This window comes from Danio rerio, chromosome 13, assembly GCF_049306965.1.
Source record: "Danio rerio strain Tuebingen ecotype United States chromosome 13, GRCz12tu, whole genome shotgun sequence".
Lineage (NCBI taxonomy): Eukaryota > Metazoa > Chordata > Actinopteri > Cypriniformes > Danionidae > Danio > Danio rerio.
Genome location: NC_133188.1, coordinates 1,579,872 through 1,598,353, shown reverse-complemented (window position 1 = coordinate 1,598,353; position 18,482 = coordinate 1,579,872). Strand labels below are relative to the sequence as shown.

Sequence of the window (18,482 nt, the reverse complement as noted above, 5' to 3'; positions counted from 1 at the left end):
TTGAAGGGGGCGGGGCATGTTAGATACTAGAGAGCATTTGATTGGTCCGAGAGATTTAATGAGAAACTGAAGTATGAGGTGACATGAATGAACCCGTTGATCCATTTAGGTGACAAGTTTGACACGTTAATATCAGTTTTAAATCTTTCAAACATGAATTTTGTCACCGTTTTAGTGCGCACTGGCTTAAAGATATCCTTAAATCTAACAGTACTGATGCTAACATCTAAAAACCCTTCTTTAAAAGTCATGGGACCTTCAACAACCTGCTAATCTAGATGGAATCAAGATGTTTGCAATCAGTAAATCACTTCAAACTTCTTTTTACCCCTTCACTGGGTGCACCGTGGCTTTGATTTTACCTGGTGCTCAGCAATAAGAGCTTTGACTTCCTCCAGCTCCTGAGGCATTGGGTCTTTGTCTTTCTCTCCGAGCGTGGTTTCAGCCCACTGGAGCCAGTTCAGCAGCTTCTCCAGCAGCTCCTGAGTGGCCTGCAGTTCATCCAGAGCACTGGAGAGTCTCTGCTGGTGCTGACGGGCCCAGGCTGTTACCTGATATAGCCACACACACACACACACACACACACAATTGATCAGCTAAGATTAATAATAACGTCTTACAGTGTTAGTTAACCAGTTAACAATTGGAGCCTTATATGCTTTGCTATATACAACTTCACAGAATTTCCAATCATTATGTCCAGATTAAGATGTAAAATTATGCATGAACTATTCAGATAATTAACCGACTAACTGTCTCTAACAGTGTTCACGTATGTTCATATATATGGAATATACATTGAATAAGTGTCTATCAGCGTACTGTATGTCTAGTTCTCATCAAATGAGTGGATAAGGGAAGCGAGCGTAAACAGACGAACCTCCTCGAAGCGTGCTTTAATGATGGTGTTCCAGTGTTTGATGGTGGTGATGGAGTCTGGGTGGCAGATGGACAGGATGGCTTCTCCCATGCTGGTGGCCTTACTCAGAGCCAGTCTTTTCTCCTCCAGCCTCTTCATGAACTCCTGCATGCATCAAGAAGGTCTTTGATTAGTAAAACAATCGCAGTTACACAAAGTGAAGACCATTCCATGACACAGCCAGATAGAGACAGATGATCAAGTTGATTTATTTATTTGACATGGACATCACAACAACACTGGACTACCAAATGCATTCGTTTTTTAAGGGTTTTAGCAAACTTGCTAATTCTTTGTCCACAGGAGGCTTGACAAAATGGAAACATAATAAATACACATACACAACGTTATAATTCTTCACATAAAATTACTGAAGGCAAAAGCAAAGATCCAACAAACCAACAGTAGACTGTGCAAACACTGTTTTGTTTTAACCACATTTTGAGAACACTACTAATACTATTTAGATTACTTTCTGATTTTAGGCTAACAGGTAAATCCTTCCACAGTTTGACTCCCTTTACAGAGAAAACAGATTGGCCAGATGAGGTCTTACACTTTGGCACTGGACAGTCACCATTAGCAGTTGCCCGTGTGACTCTGAGGGTGCGTTCACACCTGTGAATCGATTCAGTTGTTCTGAAACAGAGATTACAATTGTAACATTGTTGCTCTTGGAGCGGTTCGCTTTCACACTGCAAAGTTTCTAATCGGACCAAAAGAGCTAAAACAAGTCACGTGCGAGTAAACTCTCCTCACATTGGTCAGAGTGTCAGGGTTTATTTTGCAGCGTCCCGCTCAGCTGTCAGGAGAGGTGGTGGTTTGGTGGTGATTGACAGGGTGCGTGCGCGACGTGTCTGAGGAGAGATGCGGTGGGGAGGGGTGAGAAGGGTGCGCGACGATGCCTATTTGAGGACCGGGAGGGAGACTCGAGATTTCCTGAGAGCATCACTTGTTTGTGGGCACACGGAGACTCGCGAAACTTCCTGCCATACTCATAATTCACTCTTCATATAGCCGTAAGCCTATTACATATCCATAAAACACTGTGATATAACCGCGCTCGAATCGGATCGCTTTCTCACTGCAATCGAACCGCTCCAGGGTTCGTTTCAATCGAGCCGAGACCACCTCACTCAAGCGATCTCAGAGCGATTACTTTGGCGCAGAACATTGCCCTGTTCACATACACACATACACACTTCACGAAAGTGTATATGGGGGGCACATACACACTCTACGAAAGTGTATGTGACAAATAAAGGCCTGATTTGAGTTGATTTGATTTGAAGTCAATAGGCTTTAATGTAGTTAAAGAGGCTTGTGACATGATGTAATGCAATCCTTCAATTGAAAGAATATCATTGTGTGCATGTATAATTTTGCAGTTTGATATGTTAAAAACCTTCTAATAAAACGAAAACAGTTTAGACTTGGCTTAACTTTCTTCCTTATATTTTTAACATCACTATCACATTTTAAATTAATGTCTAGAGTTATGCCAAGATACATACATTTATTCATAACTTTATTTTATCAGCACCTCAAATGTATCCCGTACAGGCCTATTTCTTAAAGAGAAGCACATAGAAAGTATTTTCTTGACATTTAATGTTGAATGAGACAGCTCAAGCCATCTTGAAATATGTTGTAAAGCCTGGGTCAGTTGCTCACCTGCCCGGCATGGTGTTTTAGCTGACACATGACTGTCATCTGCATATAACTGGCAGTTAACCCCTAGGCGGCACTCTGGAAGATCATGTGTGTACAATGTAAACAACAATGGGCCAAGAACAGACCCTTGAGGTACTCCCATATTGTTAGAACACACCGATGACTTCACCTCATTGACCCTCACAAATTGCTGGCAAATCAATCAAATACTATGGAAGTCAAAGGCTACCAGTTCTTCTAAAGTGGAGTGAATAAATGACAGATTTTTCATTTTCAGTCCTAACTATATTCCAGAAAGCGTTTGCAACTCGTAATTCATGGTGATCTATTACTAATCATATTCATGTTGATTATACATCAAGTATAACTTACTAACAGTTGTTCACTAGAGAAACAGCATCGTCACCAAGGCTGTGTGCTTCAGTGGAGTTCAGAGTAATTCAGATTTTTACTATGAGATATCAACACAAGGGAATATGGGAACTCTTTCCTGGCACACAGCAGTTAATAAAGACTCAAAGCCATGTATGGATATCGTTCCTCTGTTGGAAAGAGGGAGACTGTCAAAATGAGCTGGACGACGGATCACTACTTCACATTATGAGCACAGCTAATAAAAGAGGAATGTCAGAGATGTGGAAAACACCGACACGCTTTCTGTCTTATGAAGGTTTGGATTTCCATAGGGCACACACACAATAACGAAATTAAGATAGACGCTCTGTGGGATTTGTTTGCTGCTTTTTGTTACAATCCGGCTTTAAATATTAAAGGAATAATGCCATATTAGCCTGTATACTCTGTCTACATTATGCATTTATGGTTTAATTAATATTTATTAATAATATAAAAACCCTTTACGCACCAAGATTAGGCTATGTGTTTTTGTGGAGGAATCCACTGTAGATGGCTTTAGCTGCGCTCACTGATGATGCGTCCAGCAGCACTGAACACCCTTTCACTGCTGCTGCTGCTGCTGGCCGAGATGCATAGCACTCATCTGGCTAATTTAGCATGTTTTGGGTGGGATTGTTTGTTTATCTTCCACCAGCCGAGAACATCCATTTCATTTTCCATGACAGCGGTTTTAATGTACCGAGTGACCTCGTCATCTTCCCTGTCAGCTTGCTGTACAATGCTGTTTAGCGCCCTACCATAATACACAGTGTATGAGCGATAATACACAGTCTCTCTCTCTCTGTACCGGCCCTGTCATTTTCTCAGGTACCGCCTACTTTGGAGCACTATTGGCTGACAGGACAGCCAATCCTAATCAACTGTGTGACGACGACTTCTCTCTCTGCCAATCACGTTAGTTGCAGAGCCCTTTAAAAACGGAAGCGGCAACAGGGAGAGATCAGCTGTTGTTGTTTTGGCGTGTTGTCTGTTTGGTGGTGTCCGTGTGCGTTGTCGCTGCTACTGATGTGTACTTTGATTTAGTGGTGGGCAAAGCAAGGCTTCGTGAAACACTGAAACAGTCGAAGCAAAAGTGTCGAAGCTTCGAAACGTTTCGAAACCCCACTCTACAGTGAAAACTAGTGGTCATTTTTTATGTATTGCACTGAAACAGCTTCAGCAAAGAACAGTTGAGCAAACTGAGGCATTGAACGCCACTTTGTGTGCTTGACCCTTCATGTTATATAGTGGAGCGGTTAAGGCACTTGGCTACAGTGCGGGGATAGTGGGTTTGTTTTTAAATGCTTTAATACCAGTTGGTAATGCTTTGCTCTTGAATCGTTTTGTTTCAACATTGGTCTGATATCCAAAAAAACAATTTGTGAATAAATATGTCTTGTGTTGGTCTTAAAACAGGGTTGTTGCTAGATCAGCAACTGTGGCCTGAAGATATCAAGAATTATTTATATTATTCATTAAATTTCCCATTTATTGTATTTTATTAATGTCTACCCAAACCCTAAACCCAACTATCACAGTACTGTAAAATTATTAATTATAGTTTTACAGTGTTACAAAAATGATGCAATATTGAGGGCGTAACTGCAGCTGTATCCTATTTAGGCTACACAAAACAGAAACATGATTAAAATACATGAAACCATCAGGATTGGAAACCACAATATCACTTGAAGCACAGTATTGGTGTGCACACGCACAGTCCACTAGGCCACATACAACAGAAATTTCCTAGACCTTGGCAGCCAAATGAAGATTCGCCAGGTATCGAAACGCTTTTAAGCTGATACATGCTTTGAATGGCTTTAGTCACGTGACCAGGTGTTTCGAAACACTTTATTCACGTGACTTAGGTGCTTCGGATCATGCTTCGGTGCAGTGTTTCGAAACACTTGCGCTTCGGGATCTCGACACTTTGTCGAAACGTCAGTTTCACGTCAGCCATCCCTACTTTGATTAAGATTTACTGATGTTGACTTTGAGTGAGATTTGTTTGAGAGTTCTGACGAGTGTTTCTACATCTCTAGCTCGCTATTGCTCCATTTAAAAACCTTCTGTGACTTGACAAGGGAGATCTGGAACAACATAGTAAGTCACGTGACATACATATTTGCACGCAGGATTATTGATGTATAGTCACACTAGTTAGCGAAGTGCGCTAGTTTTGTATTTTTATTTATTAGAGTAAGTTCAGGGCGCTTTGCGTTGAAGACTTTTCTTTTCATATTGTTATTTCTTATTTAGTGGATTGGGGAGGAGATTAAGGGAATGTTTTTTTTATATTTATTTCTTTGATTTGTATGCGCAAACTTCTTTTCAACTTTATCTTATTGTTTGTAAATATTGTAAATAATGTGGGAGCAATAAATCTTTTGCGGTGCTAATTTGTTGTTTTGTGTTTTCTCTTGCCATTCTTCAACATCAGTTTATACTTTGGTCATCTTTATGTTACTCCTTTTAATACCCTAGACAAATTGCCATCAAGGATCGTAACAACAACGTAAGGAGTTATTTTTTTAGATATTTTGAGCAATAAAATGGCTGTTAAAAAGAGTTTAATAATAACAAAGGTAAGATATATACATCTGACAATGTAAGAAGTTAGATGTTTTCATGACATTTAATGCTCGTATTTGTGTTGCTTTTGCCTGAAGTACTTGTATATTTCTGCATAAGCCCCGCCCCCTCAGAGCATAACCTACTCGCGGCTGAAGTCCCTCCCTCTTGGAGGTTACCCAACCTACTTGCGGCGTAAGCCCCTCCCACTTGGAGGTCTCAGTGCTGCATCTTTTGTTTCACCTTTGCAGGGAGGGATTTTAATGTTGTAACAAACGATTTGATTACTCTCTTGCGCTAATCGAAATGCATCACATTATTTACCGCGCAAGCCGAGCCAAGCCCGGCCAGACCCCATCTAAAATTTTAGAAATTAAGCCCGAACCTGTCGGGTCCTGGTAGGTTCGGGCAAAGATCTTCAGTTCTACTCCAGGGTGTCTTGAACCTTTAAAAACCTAAAAGTCGACTTTAACAAATCTAAAGTGGTTCAGTTCAGTTGTGGGACACTTGCCTTGTGCTGTTCAATGAGCGCGCGCAGGGCTTCTTCATCATCTGGAAGAGCTCCATGAAAGCGGAGGCTCTGTTCAGCTTCTGCCAGCCACTCCAGCAGGATGTGAACGGTGGAGTGAAACTCTTCAGCCTGAGGGACAGAGAACACTCATTACACAACAACCTTAATCCCTTTTATTGATTTGCTAAGAAGATTTTTATTATCATTAAAATTACAAGACTGCCTCTTCTTCTGTAAGCATTCACACAAGCAACTGCTTTCATTTCTTTCTTTATTCACCAATAAGACATCATACATTTATTTAAAGCCATTTTAAGGTCAACATTATTCGCCCCCTTCAGCTATATTAGTTTTGGATTGTCTACAGAATAAACCACTGTTATACAATGACTTGCCTAATTACTCTAACTTTACCCTAATTACCCTAGTGAAGCCTTAAAATGTCACTTTAAGTTGAATACAAGTGTCTTGAAGAATGTCTAGTCTAACATTATGTGCTGTCATTATGACAAAGAGAAAAGAAATCAGTTATTAGAAATGAGTTATTAAACTATTATGATTAGAAATGTGTTGAAAATTATCTTCTCTCCCTTAAATAGAAATTGGGGGAAAATATATAGGAGGGCTAACAATAAAAGAAGATTTTGAGCTGAATCTGTGACAGGTTTTTACATGAAAAATAAACACATACAAAGGAGAACAAATCAATAGTCCTGGCTCCTAATGACACATTAAGGTCTTGTGAAGCGAAACGATCGCTCCATCTAAGAAAATGAACATTATTTACTGTATTATTATGTGTAAGAGAAATCTTCTCTCTGTTAAACAGAAATTGAGGGAGAAAATATACCGGGGGTGTATATATATATATATATATTTTTTTTTAATATATTTTATATATATTATCTTTATTAATCCGGGGTTGCAACAGCGGAATGAACCGCCAACTTATCCAGCAAGTTTTTACGCATGCCCTTCCAGCCTTATATACATATTATATAATATTTATGTTACTAAACATAATATAATACATAATATATATATTAGGGATGCCACAATACAGTCAGTTAGCCCACGGTTCAATACATACCTCTTTTTTTTAACACGGTTTTCGGTTCGGTTTGGTTCTCATGGCTTGACACAAGTTTTTTTTAATTATAAAAGAGCTTAAAGAGGTTAAAGAGGAAAAAAATAAAAATGATTTATTGCAATACTCATTTTGTTTTACTTAAAAGCCAAGAAAAGTACAGTAGTTCCTAGTGTATTGTATAAAAAGTTAACACTGAAATCTCACAGCCGCTGGTAGCCCATGTACACACTGGAACATATAAATGGAACACATAAAATCCTACACTTTGTAAATAAACACACATGTGAAGTTAATAAAGATCAATTGGCCATTTCAGATAAACATATTAGACTTAAGTAAACATAAATAGATCATCTTAATTATCTTAGTGCTGAAGAAATGCGAGACTGTAGTCTGTAACGCAAATCGAGTGCTTTTATAAGATGACAAAAGCCCACATCTCCAATCACCGAAAACGGCTGCAAATCTTTAGCAATAATAAACAGCCGCACTGCCTTTGTTATTTACTGTGTCTCTCAGGACCAGTTGGGTTTGTTTGCTGGAAAGATTCAGCGAGGGATTGTTGCTGTTTGTAGGACTTTATCACCTTCTCTGCTCTCCTGCTTCAGACAGTGATATTGCTGGGTAATGGCGCTGCAGATATGCAGTCATGGTTATACGTGTAAAGCAATGCTTGCACACATTTTTTTGTTCTCCGTTTTTTTCTTTTATTGGCGTTATACTTAATGGCAATTCCGAAATGTCCTCAAACCGCAGATTTGAAAGACGCCGGCACATTCTGTTACTGTTGCCTCACTTCGCCGGCACTTCCTGGTACTGTTGCCTCAGCCTCACTTCACTGCCGCTCGCCATGTTAAAGTGTGGAATGATGGTCAAGCGCCCCCTAACTTTAGACCTTAGTTATTGGATATTTACTCGCAGGGAGGAGTTTCCTTATCTCAGCTCATGGATTTACAGGCAAACACAGTCAATTCGGGGAGATATAAAATGCACATAAATTATTTAAACGCACAACTCACAAGCTCGTATTGAACCGTGGAGGTCGTACTGTACTGTTAAATATTATATTGAGAACCGTGGCATCCCTATATATATATATATATATATATATATATATATATATATATATATATATATATATAATATATATATATATAAAACTAGCTAAATAGTAAGTGATTGTGACCAGTGTTACCTGACTGAGGGCCTGCTCCAGGCGTGTCTGTTTGGACACGGAGAGGCTGCAGACCGTCTCCCAGCGGGTGCTCAGCTCCTGCATCTGAACTTTAACCCAGGAGGAGTCATCATGACTGCTCTCAATCAAGTCCCGTGCCGAACGCTTCAAAGCCTGAACGCTGCCCGTCCTCTTGCCCAGCTCCTTCTGGAACACCTGCAGCACACATGCATTGATCAAAACATTCAACCAGTCTGCGTTTAATCTACACATGAGCCGTGTTTATAATGTCAATCAAAGCATTTAATCCAAGTGCTTATGTAGAAGCTTTTGCATTGCCTATGGTGCTGTTTCGAGTCATTAGCTGGAGTGTTCAACAGGCTCACTAGAGGGCACTCCAGCTATACGAACACTCCACCAGGCATTCGCCCGGACTACACCTCCCATTGCACTTTGTGCCACAGCTGATAACAATCTGGACACTGACACACAGCTGCAGCTCATCATCACTGATTACTGACACTATATAAGCACCACAGACACACTCAATCATTGCTCAGTGGTGATCCATGTGACATTGGCTGCGTCTGAAACTGCATACTTCCATACGCTAAAATCAGTATGTGAGCCGAGTAGTGTATCTGAATTCATAGAATTGGAAAATCAGTATGCGAGAAGTACACGGATGACTTATTACTTCCGGCGAGATTCTGAAGTGCACATCCCATGCATGCTGCGCTATCCCATGATGCCCCGCGAGAGAATTCATGAATGGAAGTGAAGCGACGCAACTGAAGCAGGTAGGTCACATGACCATGACAAAATGGCGGATTTAGTATGTCCGAATTCCATTCATACTTTTCACATTCATACTGTATAGAACGCACTTTTGTAACGGCCGAGTAGAACGTTTAAATTCAAATGCAGCACCTACTGAGTAGTAGGCGGTTTCGGACGCAGCCATTATCTTGTTTTTCATGCTTTCCACTGTCTGTTTTTGATTCTTTTTTTAAATTTATTCCTTAATTTATTTATTTATTTATTCATTCATTTATTCATTCAGTCATTCCTTTATTTACTCATTCATTCCTTCATTTATTCCTTTATTTATTAATTTCTTTCTTTATGTATTCCTTCCTTCCTTCATTTATTCAATCCTTCCTTAATTCCTACAATTATTCATTTATTCATCCTTTATTACTTCATTTATTTATTCCTTCATTTATTCATACAATTATTAATTTATGCATACTTTATTCCTTTGTTTATTCCTTAATTTCTTCCTTCATTTATTCATTCATCCATTCATTCACTCGTTCATTCCTTCATTTATTCCTTCATTCATTAATTTCTTACTTCATTTATTCATTCCTTTATTTATTTCTACAATTATTCATTTATTTCTACAATTATTCATTTATTCATCCTTCATTCCTTCATTTATTCATACTATTATTAATTTATGCAAACTTTATTCCTTCGTTTATTCCTTAATTTCTTCCTTCATGTATTCATTTATTCATTCATCCATTTATTCACTCATTCATTCCTTCATTCATTAATTTCTTACTTCATGTATTCATTCCTATCTTTTTATTCATCCATTCACTCATTTCTACAATTATTCATTTATTGATCCTTTATTCATTCATTCCTTTATTTATTTATTCCTTCATTTATTTCTACAATTATTCATTTATTCATCCTTTATTCCTTCATTTATTTATAAAATTATCAATTTATGCGTACTTTATTCTTTCATTTTTATTCTTTCTTCAATTATTCATTCATCCATTAATTAATCCACTACTATTAATTAACTAATAAAATTAATTAATTAATTAGATCGTTCGTTCGTTGATTAATTAATGAATTTATGAATTAACTAATTCATTCATTCATTCATTCATTCATTCGTTCATTCATTTATTTCTTCATTTATTAATTTATTCATCCTTCATTAATTTCTTCATTTGTTTTTTATTCATTCTTATCTTCCTTCATTCATTCATTCAATCCATCCTTTATTTCTTGATTCAGTGACCATGAAAAAAGGGCGGATGTAGTATGTCCGAATTCCATTCATACTTTTCACATTCATACTGTATAGAACGCACTTTTCTAACGGCCGAGTAGAACGTTTAAATTCAAATGCAGTACCTACTGAGTAGTAGGCGGTTTCGGACGTAGCCATTATCTCGTTTTCCATGCTTTCCCCTGTCTGTTTTTGATTCCGTTTTCATTTTTGATTGTTTGCCGCCTGCCCTGACCTTTGCCTGTTTTGTTGATTACTCTTTCAGAGTTTCTTCGGCATCATTGTATTGCTCCTGTTATGACCCCTGCCTACTGACCACTCTTTATAATAAACAACCTGCATTTAGATACTCACTACAATGCTACACCTGATCCCATGTCCTCCGTGACATTAAGGACTGTTTAAACTGCACATGTCCACTACTATAAAACACACGTAAACCTTAAATAACAGCCAGATTTTGGGGAGTATTTGCACATAACAGCAATCATGCCAGCATCAGGTTTTAATTACGCAGTGCATGACTTTCCAGCAGCATTGCTCCTAAAAAAGTTGACTCTGTCGATGTGTTATATGAAATATGGATCACTAGATGATCTCTGTCTCACAGCCACATGAATGTTGGCTTATTTATAGAGTACTGTCAAAAAAGCAGCTATTTTTTATCTTGATCACCAAGCGCTAGAATGCATCCATAATTATCATGCATAAACAGCACCAAACATAGTCTGAAAACCGAGCATTTGCTCACGCTAAAGCCTCAGTTCTGGACACGACTGAGGTCATCATTTCTCTGTGTTTGAACTCCTGTTAGCCGTAAATCAGAGCCGCGTGTTCTGTCATATTGCTCTCTCTCCAACCATACTACAGCGTAATTATATTTTATTCCTGCCATAAAGTCTAAGATCAGAATCAAGAGGCGTAGGAAATGGATATTTCAGGACAGCTGCTCAATGCTTGAACAATGCACTCGCACACTGCAGTCCTCAGATCAGATTCAACAACACATTCTGATGCACAACTGGTGTTATAAATGTGCAGGAAAAAAGATTCATACTGGGGTATACTTCCTTCCTTCCTTCCTTCCTTCCTTCCTTCCTTCCTTCCTTCCTTCATTCATTCATTCATTCATTCATTCATTCATTCATTCATTCATTCATTTGTGTCTTCATTCATTCATACTTTCATTCATTCCATCTTTCATTCCTTTGTTCATTCCTTTATTTATTCCTTAATTTATTTCTTTACATATTCATTCATTTATCTATTATTCTTTCATTTATTTCATTCATTCATCCATTCACTCATTCGTTCCTTCCTTCATTTATTCCTTCAATTATTAATTTATTCATTCTTCATTCATTCATACCTTCATTCCTTCATTAACTCATTCATTCCCTCATTTATTCATTCGTTCGTTAATTTCTTCCTTCATGTATTGCTTCCTTCATTTATTAATCCATTCATTCCGTCATTTATTCCTTCAAATAATCATTTATTCATCCTTCATTCATACCTTCACTTATCCATTCATTCATTGCATCTTTCATTCCTGTGTTCAATCCTTCGTTCATTTCTTTATTTTTTCCTTAATTTATTTAATTAATTATTCATTCATTTATTCATTCATTCATACCTCCTTTCACTCATTCATTCCTTCATTTATTCATTCATTTATTCCTTCATGTATGCCTTCCTTCCTTCATTTATTCGTTCCTTCATTTATTTCAACAATTTTTTATTTATTTATACTTTATTCCTTTATTTGTTCCTTAATTTCTTCCTTCAATAATTCATTTATCCACTAATTCATTCATTCATTCCTTCAATTATTTATTTATTCATCCTTCCATTCCATCTTTCATTCTTGTGTTCAGTCCTTTATTCCTTAATGTATTGCTTAATTCCTTCCTTCCTTCCTTCCTTTATTCATTCATTCCTTCATTTATTTCTTCATTTCTTCATTCGTTCATTCATTCCTAAATTTATTCCTTGATTCAATAATTCCTTCATTTATTCCATCCTTCCTTTATTCATTCATTCCTTCATTTATTTCTTCATTTCTTCATTCGTTCATTCATTCCTAAATTTATTCCTTGATTCAATAATTCCTTCATTTATTCCATCCTTCATTTATTCATTCATTCCTAACTTCATTCATTTATTTCTTCAATTATTCTTTCTTCATCCATTCATTCCTTCATTCGGTCACTTATTCCTGCCTCCCTCCCTGGTTCATCCATCCATCCATCCATCCATCCATTCATCTATTCCTTCAATTATTAATTTATTTATCCTTCATTCATTAATTCATTCATTTATACCTTCTTTCATTCACTCATTCATCCCATCTTTCATTCCTTTATTTATTCTATCATTCCTTCCTACATTTATTCCTTCAGTTATTCATTTATTCTTCATTAATTCCTTCACTTATTATTTCCTTCCTTCCTTCCTTCCTTCCTTCCTTCCTTCATTCATTCATTCATTCATTCATTCATTTCTTCAATTATTCATTTATTCTTTGTTTATTACAACATGTTTTACTTGGTTTATACCTTCCTTCATTTATTCATTCCTTAATTTATTATTTCATTCATTAATTTTTTTTCATTCATGCCATCCTTTATTTATTCCTTCATTCCTTTCTTAATTTATTACTTCACTCATTTATTTATTCCTTCATTCATTCATTCACTCACTCATTCCTTCATTCCTTCCTTCCTTCCTTCCTTTCTTTCTTTCTTTCTTTCTTTCTTTCTTTCTTTCTTTCTTTCTTTCTTTCTTTCTTTCTTTCTTTCATTCATTCATTCATTCATTCATTCATCCACCCATCCATTCATTTCATTCATTCATTTATTCATTCACTCATTCATATTGTGTCCGCCAGTTCAGTAGTAAGAGCTGCTAACAGGTTTGCAGTACCTTATGGCTGTCGATGAGGTTGAGGACGAGGTCTATGTCTCCATGCACTGGCTGATCTTCTGCCAGCTGAGGTTCCACTTTATACAGCCAGTCGATCAGAGCCTGCAGTGCGTCTGTGAACTGACCTGAGAACAGCAGAGCCTCCTCCAGCTTATTCTGCCTGTAAACATAAACAGTTCATACAGCATGTCAGAATTCTTTTCAAAAGAGGGCAGAGCTACTGATATCTATGTCAGCATAGTGGCAGATTCAAAAACAAGACTGATGTCTTATGCTAATGAGAGAGAGATGGTCACTAGTGGGCGGGGCTTTCCCCCTCTGATGACACGTACAAAGGGAGAATGTCAATCAAAGTGTTTCTGCAGTCTGTTTTCATCTAGTCTGATTATAAGCAATAGAATTAATACATGTTTACTATTAGAAGCAGGTTATATTCACACACTGCTGACACACAACAGTGTTTAAACCCCTTATAAAAGTGACTTTTGCATAATAGCTCCCCTTTAAAATTCGAAAAAGGTTCCATTGTTTCACTTTAATAATAAAAATACACTTAATCTCATATTAATCCTATTTTTCATTGTAATTTCATTCATTCCTTTTCTTGTCGGCTTAGTCCCTTTATTAATCCGGGGTCGCCACAGCGGAATGAACCGCCAACCTATCCAGCAATTTTTTACGCAGCGGATGCCCTTCCAGCCACAACCCATCTCTGGGAAACATCCACACACACAAACTTCACAACTTCACACAGAAACGCCAACTGAGCCGAGGCTCGAACCAGCGACCTTCTAGGTGTGAGGCAACGGCACTACCTACTGCGCCACAGCTTCGCCCACATTGTAATTTCATAATTTAACAATACATTATTTTTTAAAAATGGTTTTGAAAATATCTGTGTCCATGTGGACGGGGCCTTAATAATCCTTAATCATCTTTAATAGGGAAGGGGTGTGTGTGTTTTTCTGAAATACCTCTCCACAGATTTGCCGCAGACCGTGTCCCACTTGTCCCGGAGCTCACTGAGCATGTGGTCCAGCTTCTGGTTGTCGTCTTGTAAGGAGGTTTTGTCCTTCAGAGCTCGTCCTGTGCGGCTGGTGGTGTCGTACACCGAATGCTTGCTGCCCAGAGCTTTCTGAAACTCCTGTAAGAGAGACACACAGAGGCTCACTGAGATGACATTGGAATAATGGGGAAAAAAGGCACTGAGACACAGTTTAAAATTATTAGCGCTGCTGTGAATTTTGGCCATGTTGGAAACGCACTCAACAGCCGCAGCTTTGCTCATGAGGAGGAAGGGGCGGAGCTACAGTTGATAGGGAGGTGCTATATAAGAAAGGGCGGAGCTTCAGATGATAGGGAGGTGCTATTTATGAAAGGGCGGAGCTAAAGTTGATAGGGAGGTGCTATATATGAAAGGGCGGAGCTACAGTTGATAGGGAGGTGCTATATATGTAAGGGCGGCGCTACAGATGATAGGGAGGTGCTATATATGAAAGGGTGGAGCTACAGTTGATAGGGAGGTGCTATATAAGAAAGGGCGGAGCTTCAGATGATAGGGAGGTGCTATTTATGAAAGGGCGGAGCTAAAGTTGATAGGGAGGTGCTATATATGAAAGGGCGGAGCTACAGTTGATAGGGAGGTGCTATATATGTAAGGGCGGAGCTACAGATGATAGGGAAGTGCTATATATGAAAGGGTGGAGCAACAGTTGATAGGGAGGTGCTATATATGAAAGGGCGAAGCTTCAGATGATAGGGAGGTGCTATATATGAAAGGGTGGAGCAACAGTTGATAGGGAGGTGCTATATATGAAAGGGCGGAGCTACAGTTGATAGGGAGGTGCTATGTACGAAAGGGCGGAGCTTCAGACGATAGGGAGGTGCTATTTATGAAAGGGCGGAGCTAAAGTTGATAGGGAGGTGCTATGTATGAAAGGGCGGAGCTACAGTTGATAGGGAGGTGCTATATAAGAAAGGGCGGAGCTTCAGATGATAGGGAGGTGCTATTTATGAAAGGGTGGAGCTAAAGTTGATAGGGAGGTGCTATATATGAAAGGGTGGAGCTACAGATGATAGGGAAGTGCTATATGTAAAAGGGCGGAGCTACAGATGATACGGAGGTGCTATATATGAAAGGGCGGAGCTACAGATGATAGGGAGGTGCTATATATGAAAGGGCGGAGCTACAGATGATAGGGAGGTGCTATATATGAAATGGCGGAGCTACAGTTGATAGGGAGGTGCTATATATGAAAGGGCGGAGCTACAGATGATAGGGAGGTGCTATATATGAAAGGGCGGAGCTACAGATGATAGGGAGGTGCTATATATGAAAGGGCGGAGCTACAGATGATACGGAGGTGCTATATATGAAAGGGCGGAGCTACAGATGATAGGGAGGTGCTATATATGAAAGGGTGGAGCTACAGATGATAGGGAAGTGCTATATGTAAAAGGGCGGAGCTACAGATGATACGGAGGTGCTATATATGAAAGGGCGGAGCTACAGATGATAGGGAGGTGCTATATATGAAAGGGCGGAGCTACAGATGATAGGGAGGTGCTATATATGAAAGGGCGGAGCTACAGTTGATAGGGAGGTGCTATATATGAAAGGGCGGAGCTACAGTTGATAGGGAGGTGCTATATATGAAATGGCGGAGCTACAGTTGATAGGGAGGTGCTATATATGAAAGGGCGGAGCTACAGATGATAGGGAGGTGCTATATATGAAAGGGCGGAGCTACAGTTGATAGGGAGGTGCTATATATGAAAGGGCGGAGCTACAGATGATAGGGAGGTGCTATATATGAAAGGGCGGAGCTACAGTTGATAGGGAGGTGCTATATATGAAAGGGCGGAGCTACAGTTGATAGGGAGGTGCTATATATGAAAGGGCGGAGCTACAGTTGATAGGGAGGTGCTATATATGAAAGGGCGGAGCTACAGTTGATAGGGAGGTGCTATATATGAAAGGGCGGAGTTTTTTTCACTGACACTGGATTACTTTATATATTCGTTCATTCATTTATTTTCTTTCGGCTCAGTCCTGGATTTATTAGAAATTGGCACAGCGGAATTTTTTATGCAGCTGCAACCCAGTACTGGAAAACACCCATACACACTTATTCACACACACACACACACACACACTCATACGCTATGGCCAATTAATTAATCCAAATCAACCATAGCGCATGTGTTTGGACTGTGGGGGAAACCGGAGCACCCGGAGGAAACCCACACCAACACGGGGAGAACATGCAAAGTTAAAAATAAATAGTTATGGCACTATTTTGTAGTAGTTGGTCATTTATGTCACTAATCTGGCAACCATCATCAGGGAAACAGTTAGAATTTCCGGTTAGTAATGAAAAAACATTTGGGACGACACTAAATTTATATACTATGCTGTTGAGAGTGCAAGAGTGCCATTTGGGGTGCAGTGACTGTGATATAGATGCTTAAACGATACAGTGCACAGCCCTAGCTCAAGGGCACGTGTCGTCCTGTGAGGCCTGGTGGGAGGCCTGATGTCATCAAATCCTGCTATTCTTACATGTGACTGAATCATCAGAACTTCTCAGGCACTGCTGAGCTGTTAATTACAAACCAAACACTATACAGTCACACAATCCTTCACCCACTCGCATCCTGCCCATGCTGCACGCCTCGTCCAAATCTATTTCTATATCACACATTTACAAGCAACAGAATTGTGAAAATGTGGTTCACTTCATTTTTACAATTCACGCATTTAAGAAACACTTCACTTTTAGCTAAATAAACTAGTCAGCTGCTTATTAATAGTTAGTAAGGGTTTAGGTATTGGTTAGGATCAGCAGTGAAGAGTAAGATTATACTTTATAAGTGCTAATAAACAGGTCATATCGTAATAATAATCCAGTAGTAAATGGTGAGAATTGTTACTTAAACTAAAGTCTTACCAAAAAAAAAAAAGTATATTAAAACTGATCCTAATCGAAAGCCAGCAAGTATTCAAAGAAGCCAGCGAAGAAGCAAATCTCAAACTAGTGCAAAGTTTGGGAGGTGCAGTTGAAGAAGCTCAACCACTCTTATGGCACATTTTCGCTGGCACGTTGGAAGTGCAGTGCAGAGAGCGTTTTCACTTCATTCATACTGTATGGAAGTTGAGCGTAACGGCTACGCAGTGCATTATAGGATTGAAAGAGGCATAGAGAAAGCGTTGAGAGCAGCCGAGAGCATCAGAAAGATTGGCCAATTCTCGACTATATGCAAATGTCAAGCGAAAACCAACCAATCACTGTAAAAAGCAGTTGATGTTTGTTAACGAGTTAATAACCGATAGGCCCAAGTATATTCATTATTTAATTTTCTTTTAATGTACAAGAGTGCTGTAAAGGTGTCAAAGTTTAACCTGGTGCCATAAAATCAATTCCTTCTGGATCTGACGCTATTGCTGTCTTTAATATAACATAATCACAGCAGCGGTTGCAAATGAATGGAAAGGCTGATGGCTTTTTATTTACATGTTTTATTGTTACTATTAACTACTACTTTGTACTTCAGTAGGTTATGGATAAAATATGGTATTTCTAACAGTTTAATAAAATTAGATTTCTTTTTTAAATCGCCAAGCGACCCCACCTCATTATCCTGTGGCCCCCTGGGGGTGCTGACCCCCACTTTGGGAACCACTGGCCTAGAGCAGTGGTGTTTATGTGGTGTTTCCGGAATCACTGAGCGCAGATTTGATGCTGTAGTGGAAACATGGGTAACCACATGGAACAGTAAGAAGAAGCTGATTAATTTACTGGAACTAAGTGATCTTTTAGATGCTTATAAGGAATCACATGGTCACTAATGAATTTTGGTGTAAGTCCAGATAAAGCCTTGGAAGTTAAATGTATTTATATAGCACTTTTAACAGACAAGAAGTGCTTTACAGTAAAAAAAAACAGATCAAAACAAGTTAAAACCAAGTAAAAATAACACTAAATGTATTCACAAGCCTCCATTCTGTTAATTAAAAGCATGTACCGTCTCTTAAAAAAGAGATAATCTATTTAACACTCAATCCTGAACTTTACAGGAAGCCAATGTGAAGACGGTACATTTGGGGAAATCCTTTTTTTTCGGTTCCAGTAAGAAGCCTTGATGCAGCACTTTGGACAATATACAGGCAAGAATTGGTCGTTT

At 38.7% G+C, this 18,482-nt stretch overlaps 1 protein-coding gene and 1 long non-coding RNA gene across 51 annotated transcripts in view; both read right to left on the bottom strand.

The window, feature by feature from the left end:
- Positions 1-18,482, bottom strand: part of dst (dystonin) — a 291,360-nt gene that overhangs the window by 30,243 nt on the left and 242,635 nt on the right. For all 50 annotated transcript variants that reach the window (XM_073920444.1, XM_073920447.1, XM_073920445.1 and 47 more), the window contains 6 exons: positions 14,273-14,442; positions 13,299-13,458; positions 8,360-8,554; positions 6,075-6,203; positions 881-1,024; positions 363-551 (listed from right to left, as the gene is read on the bottom strand). In XM_073920444.1, coding sequence (XP_073776545.1) covers positions 363-551; positions 881-1,024; positions 6,075-6,203; positions 8,360-8,554; positions 13,299-13,458; positions 14,273-14,442 — 987 coding nt within the window. The remainder of the gene's footprint in view (positions 1-362; positions 552-880; positions 1,025-6,074; positions 6,204-8,359; positions 8,555-13,298; positions 13,459-14,272; positions 14,443-18,482) is intronic.
- LOC141377093 (uncharacterized) lies at positions 9,845-13,017 on the bottom strand. The gene is made up of 2 exons (XR_012389066.1): positions 11,556-13,017; positions 9,845-11,455 (listed from the first exon to the last, which is right to left on the bottom strand). It is a non-coding gene; the product is annotated as an uncharacterized lncRNA (long non-coding RNA).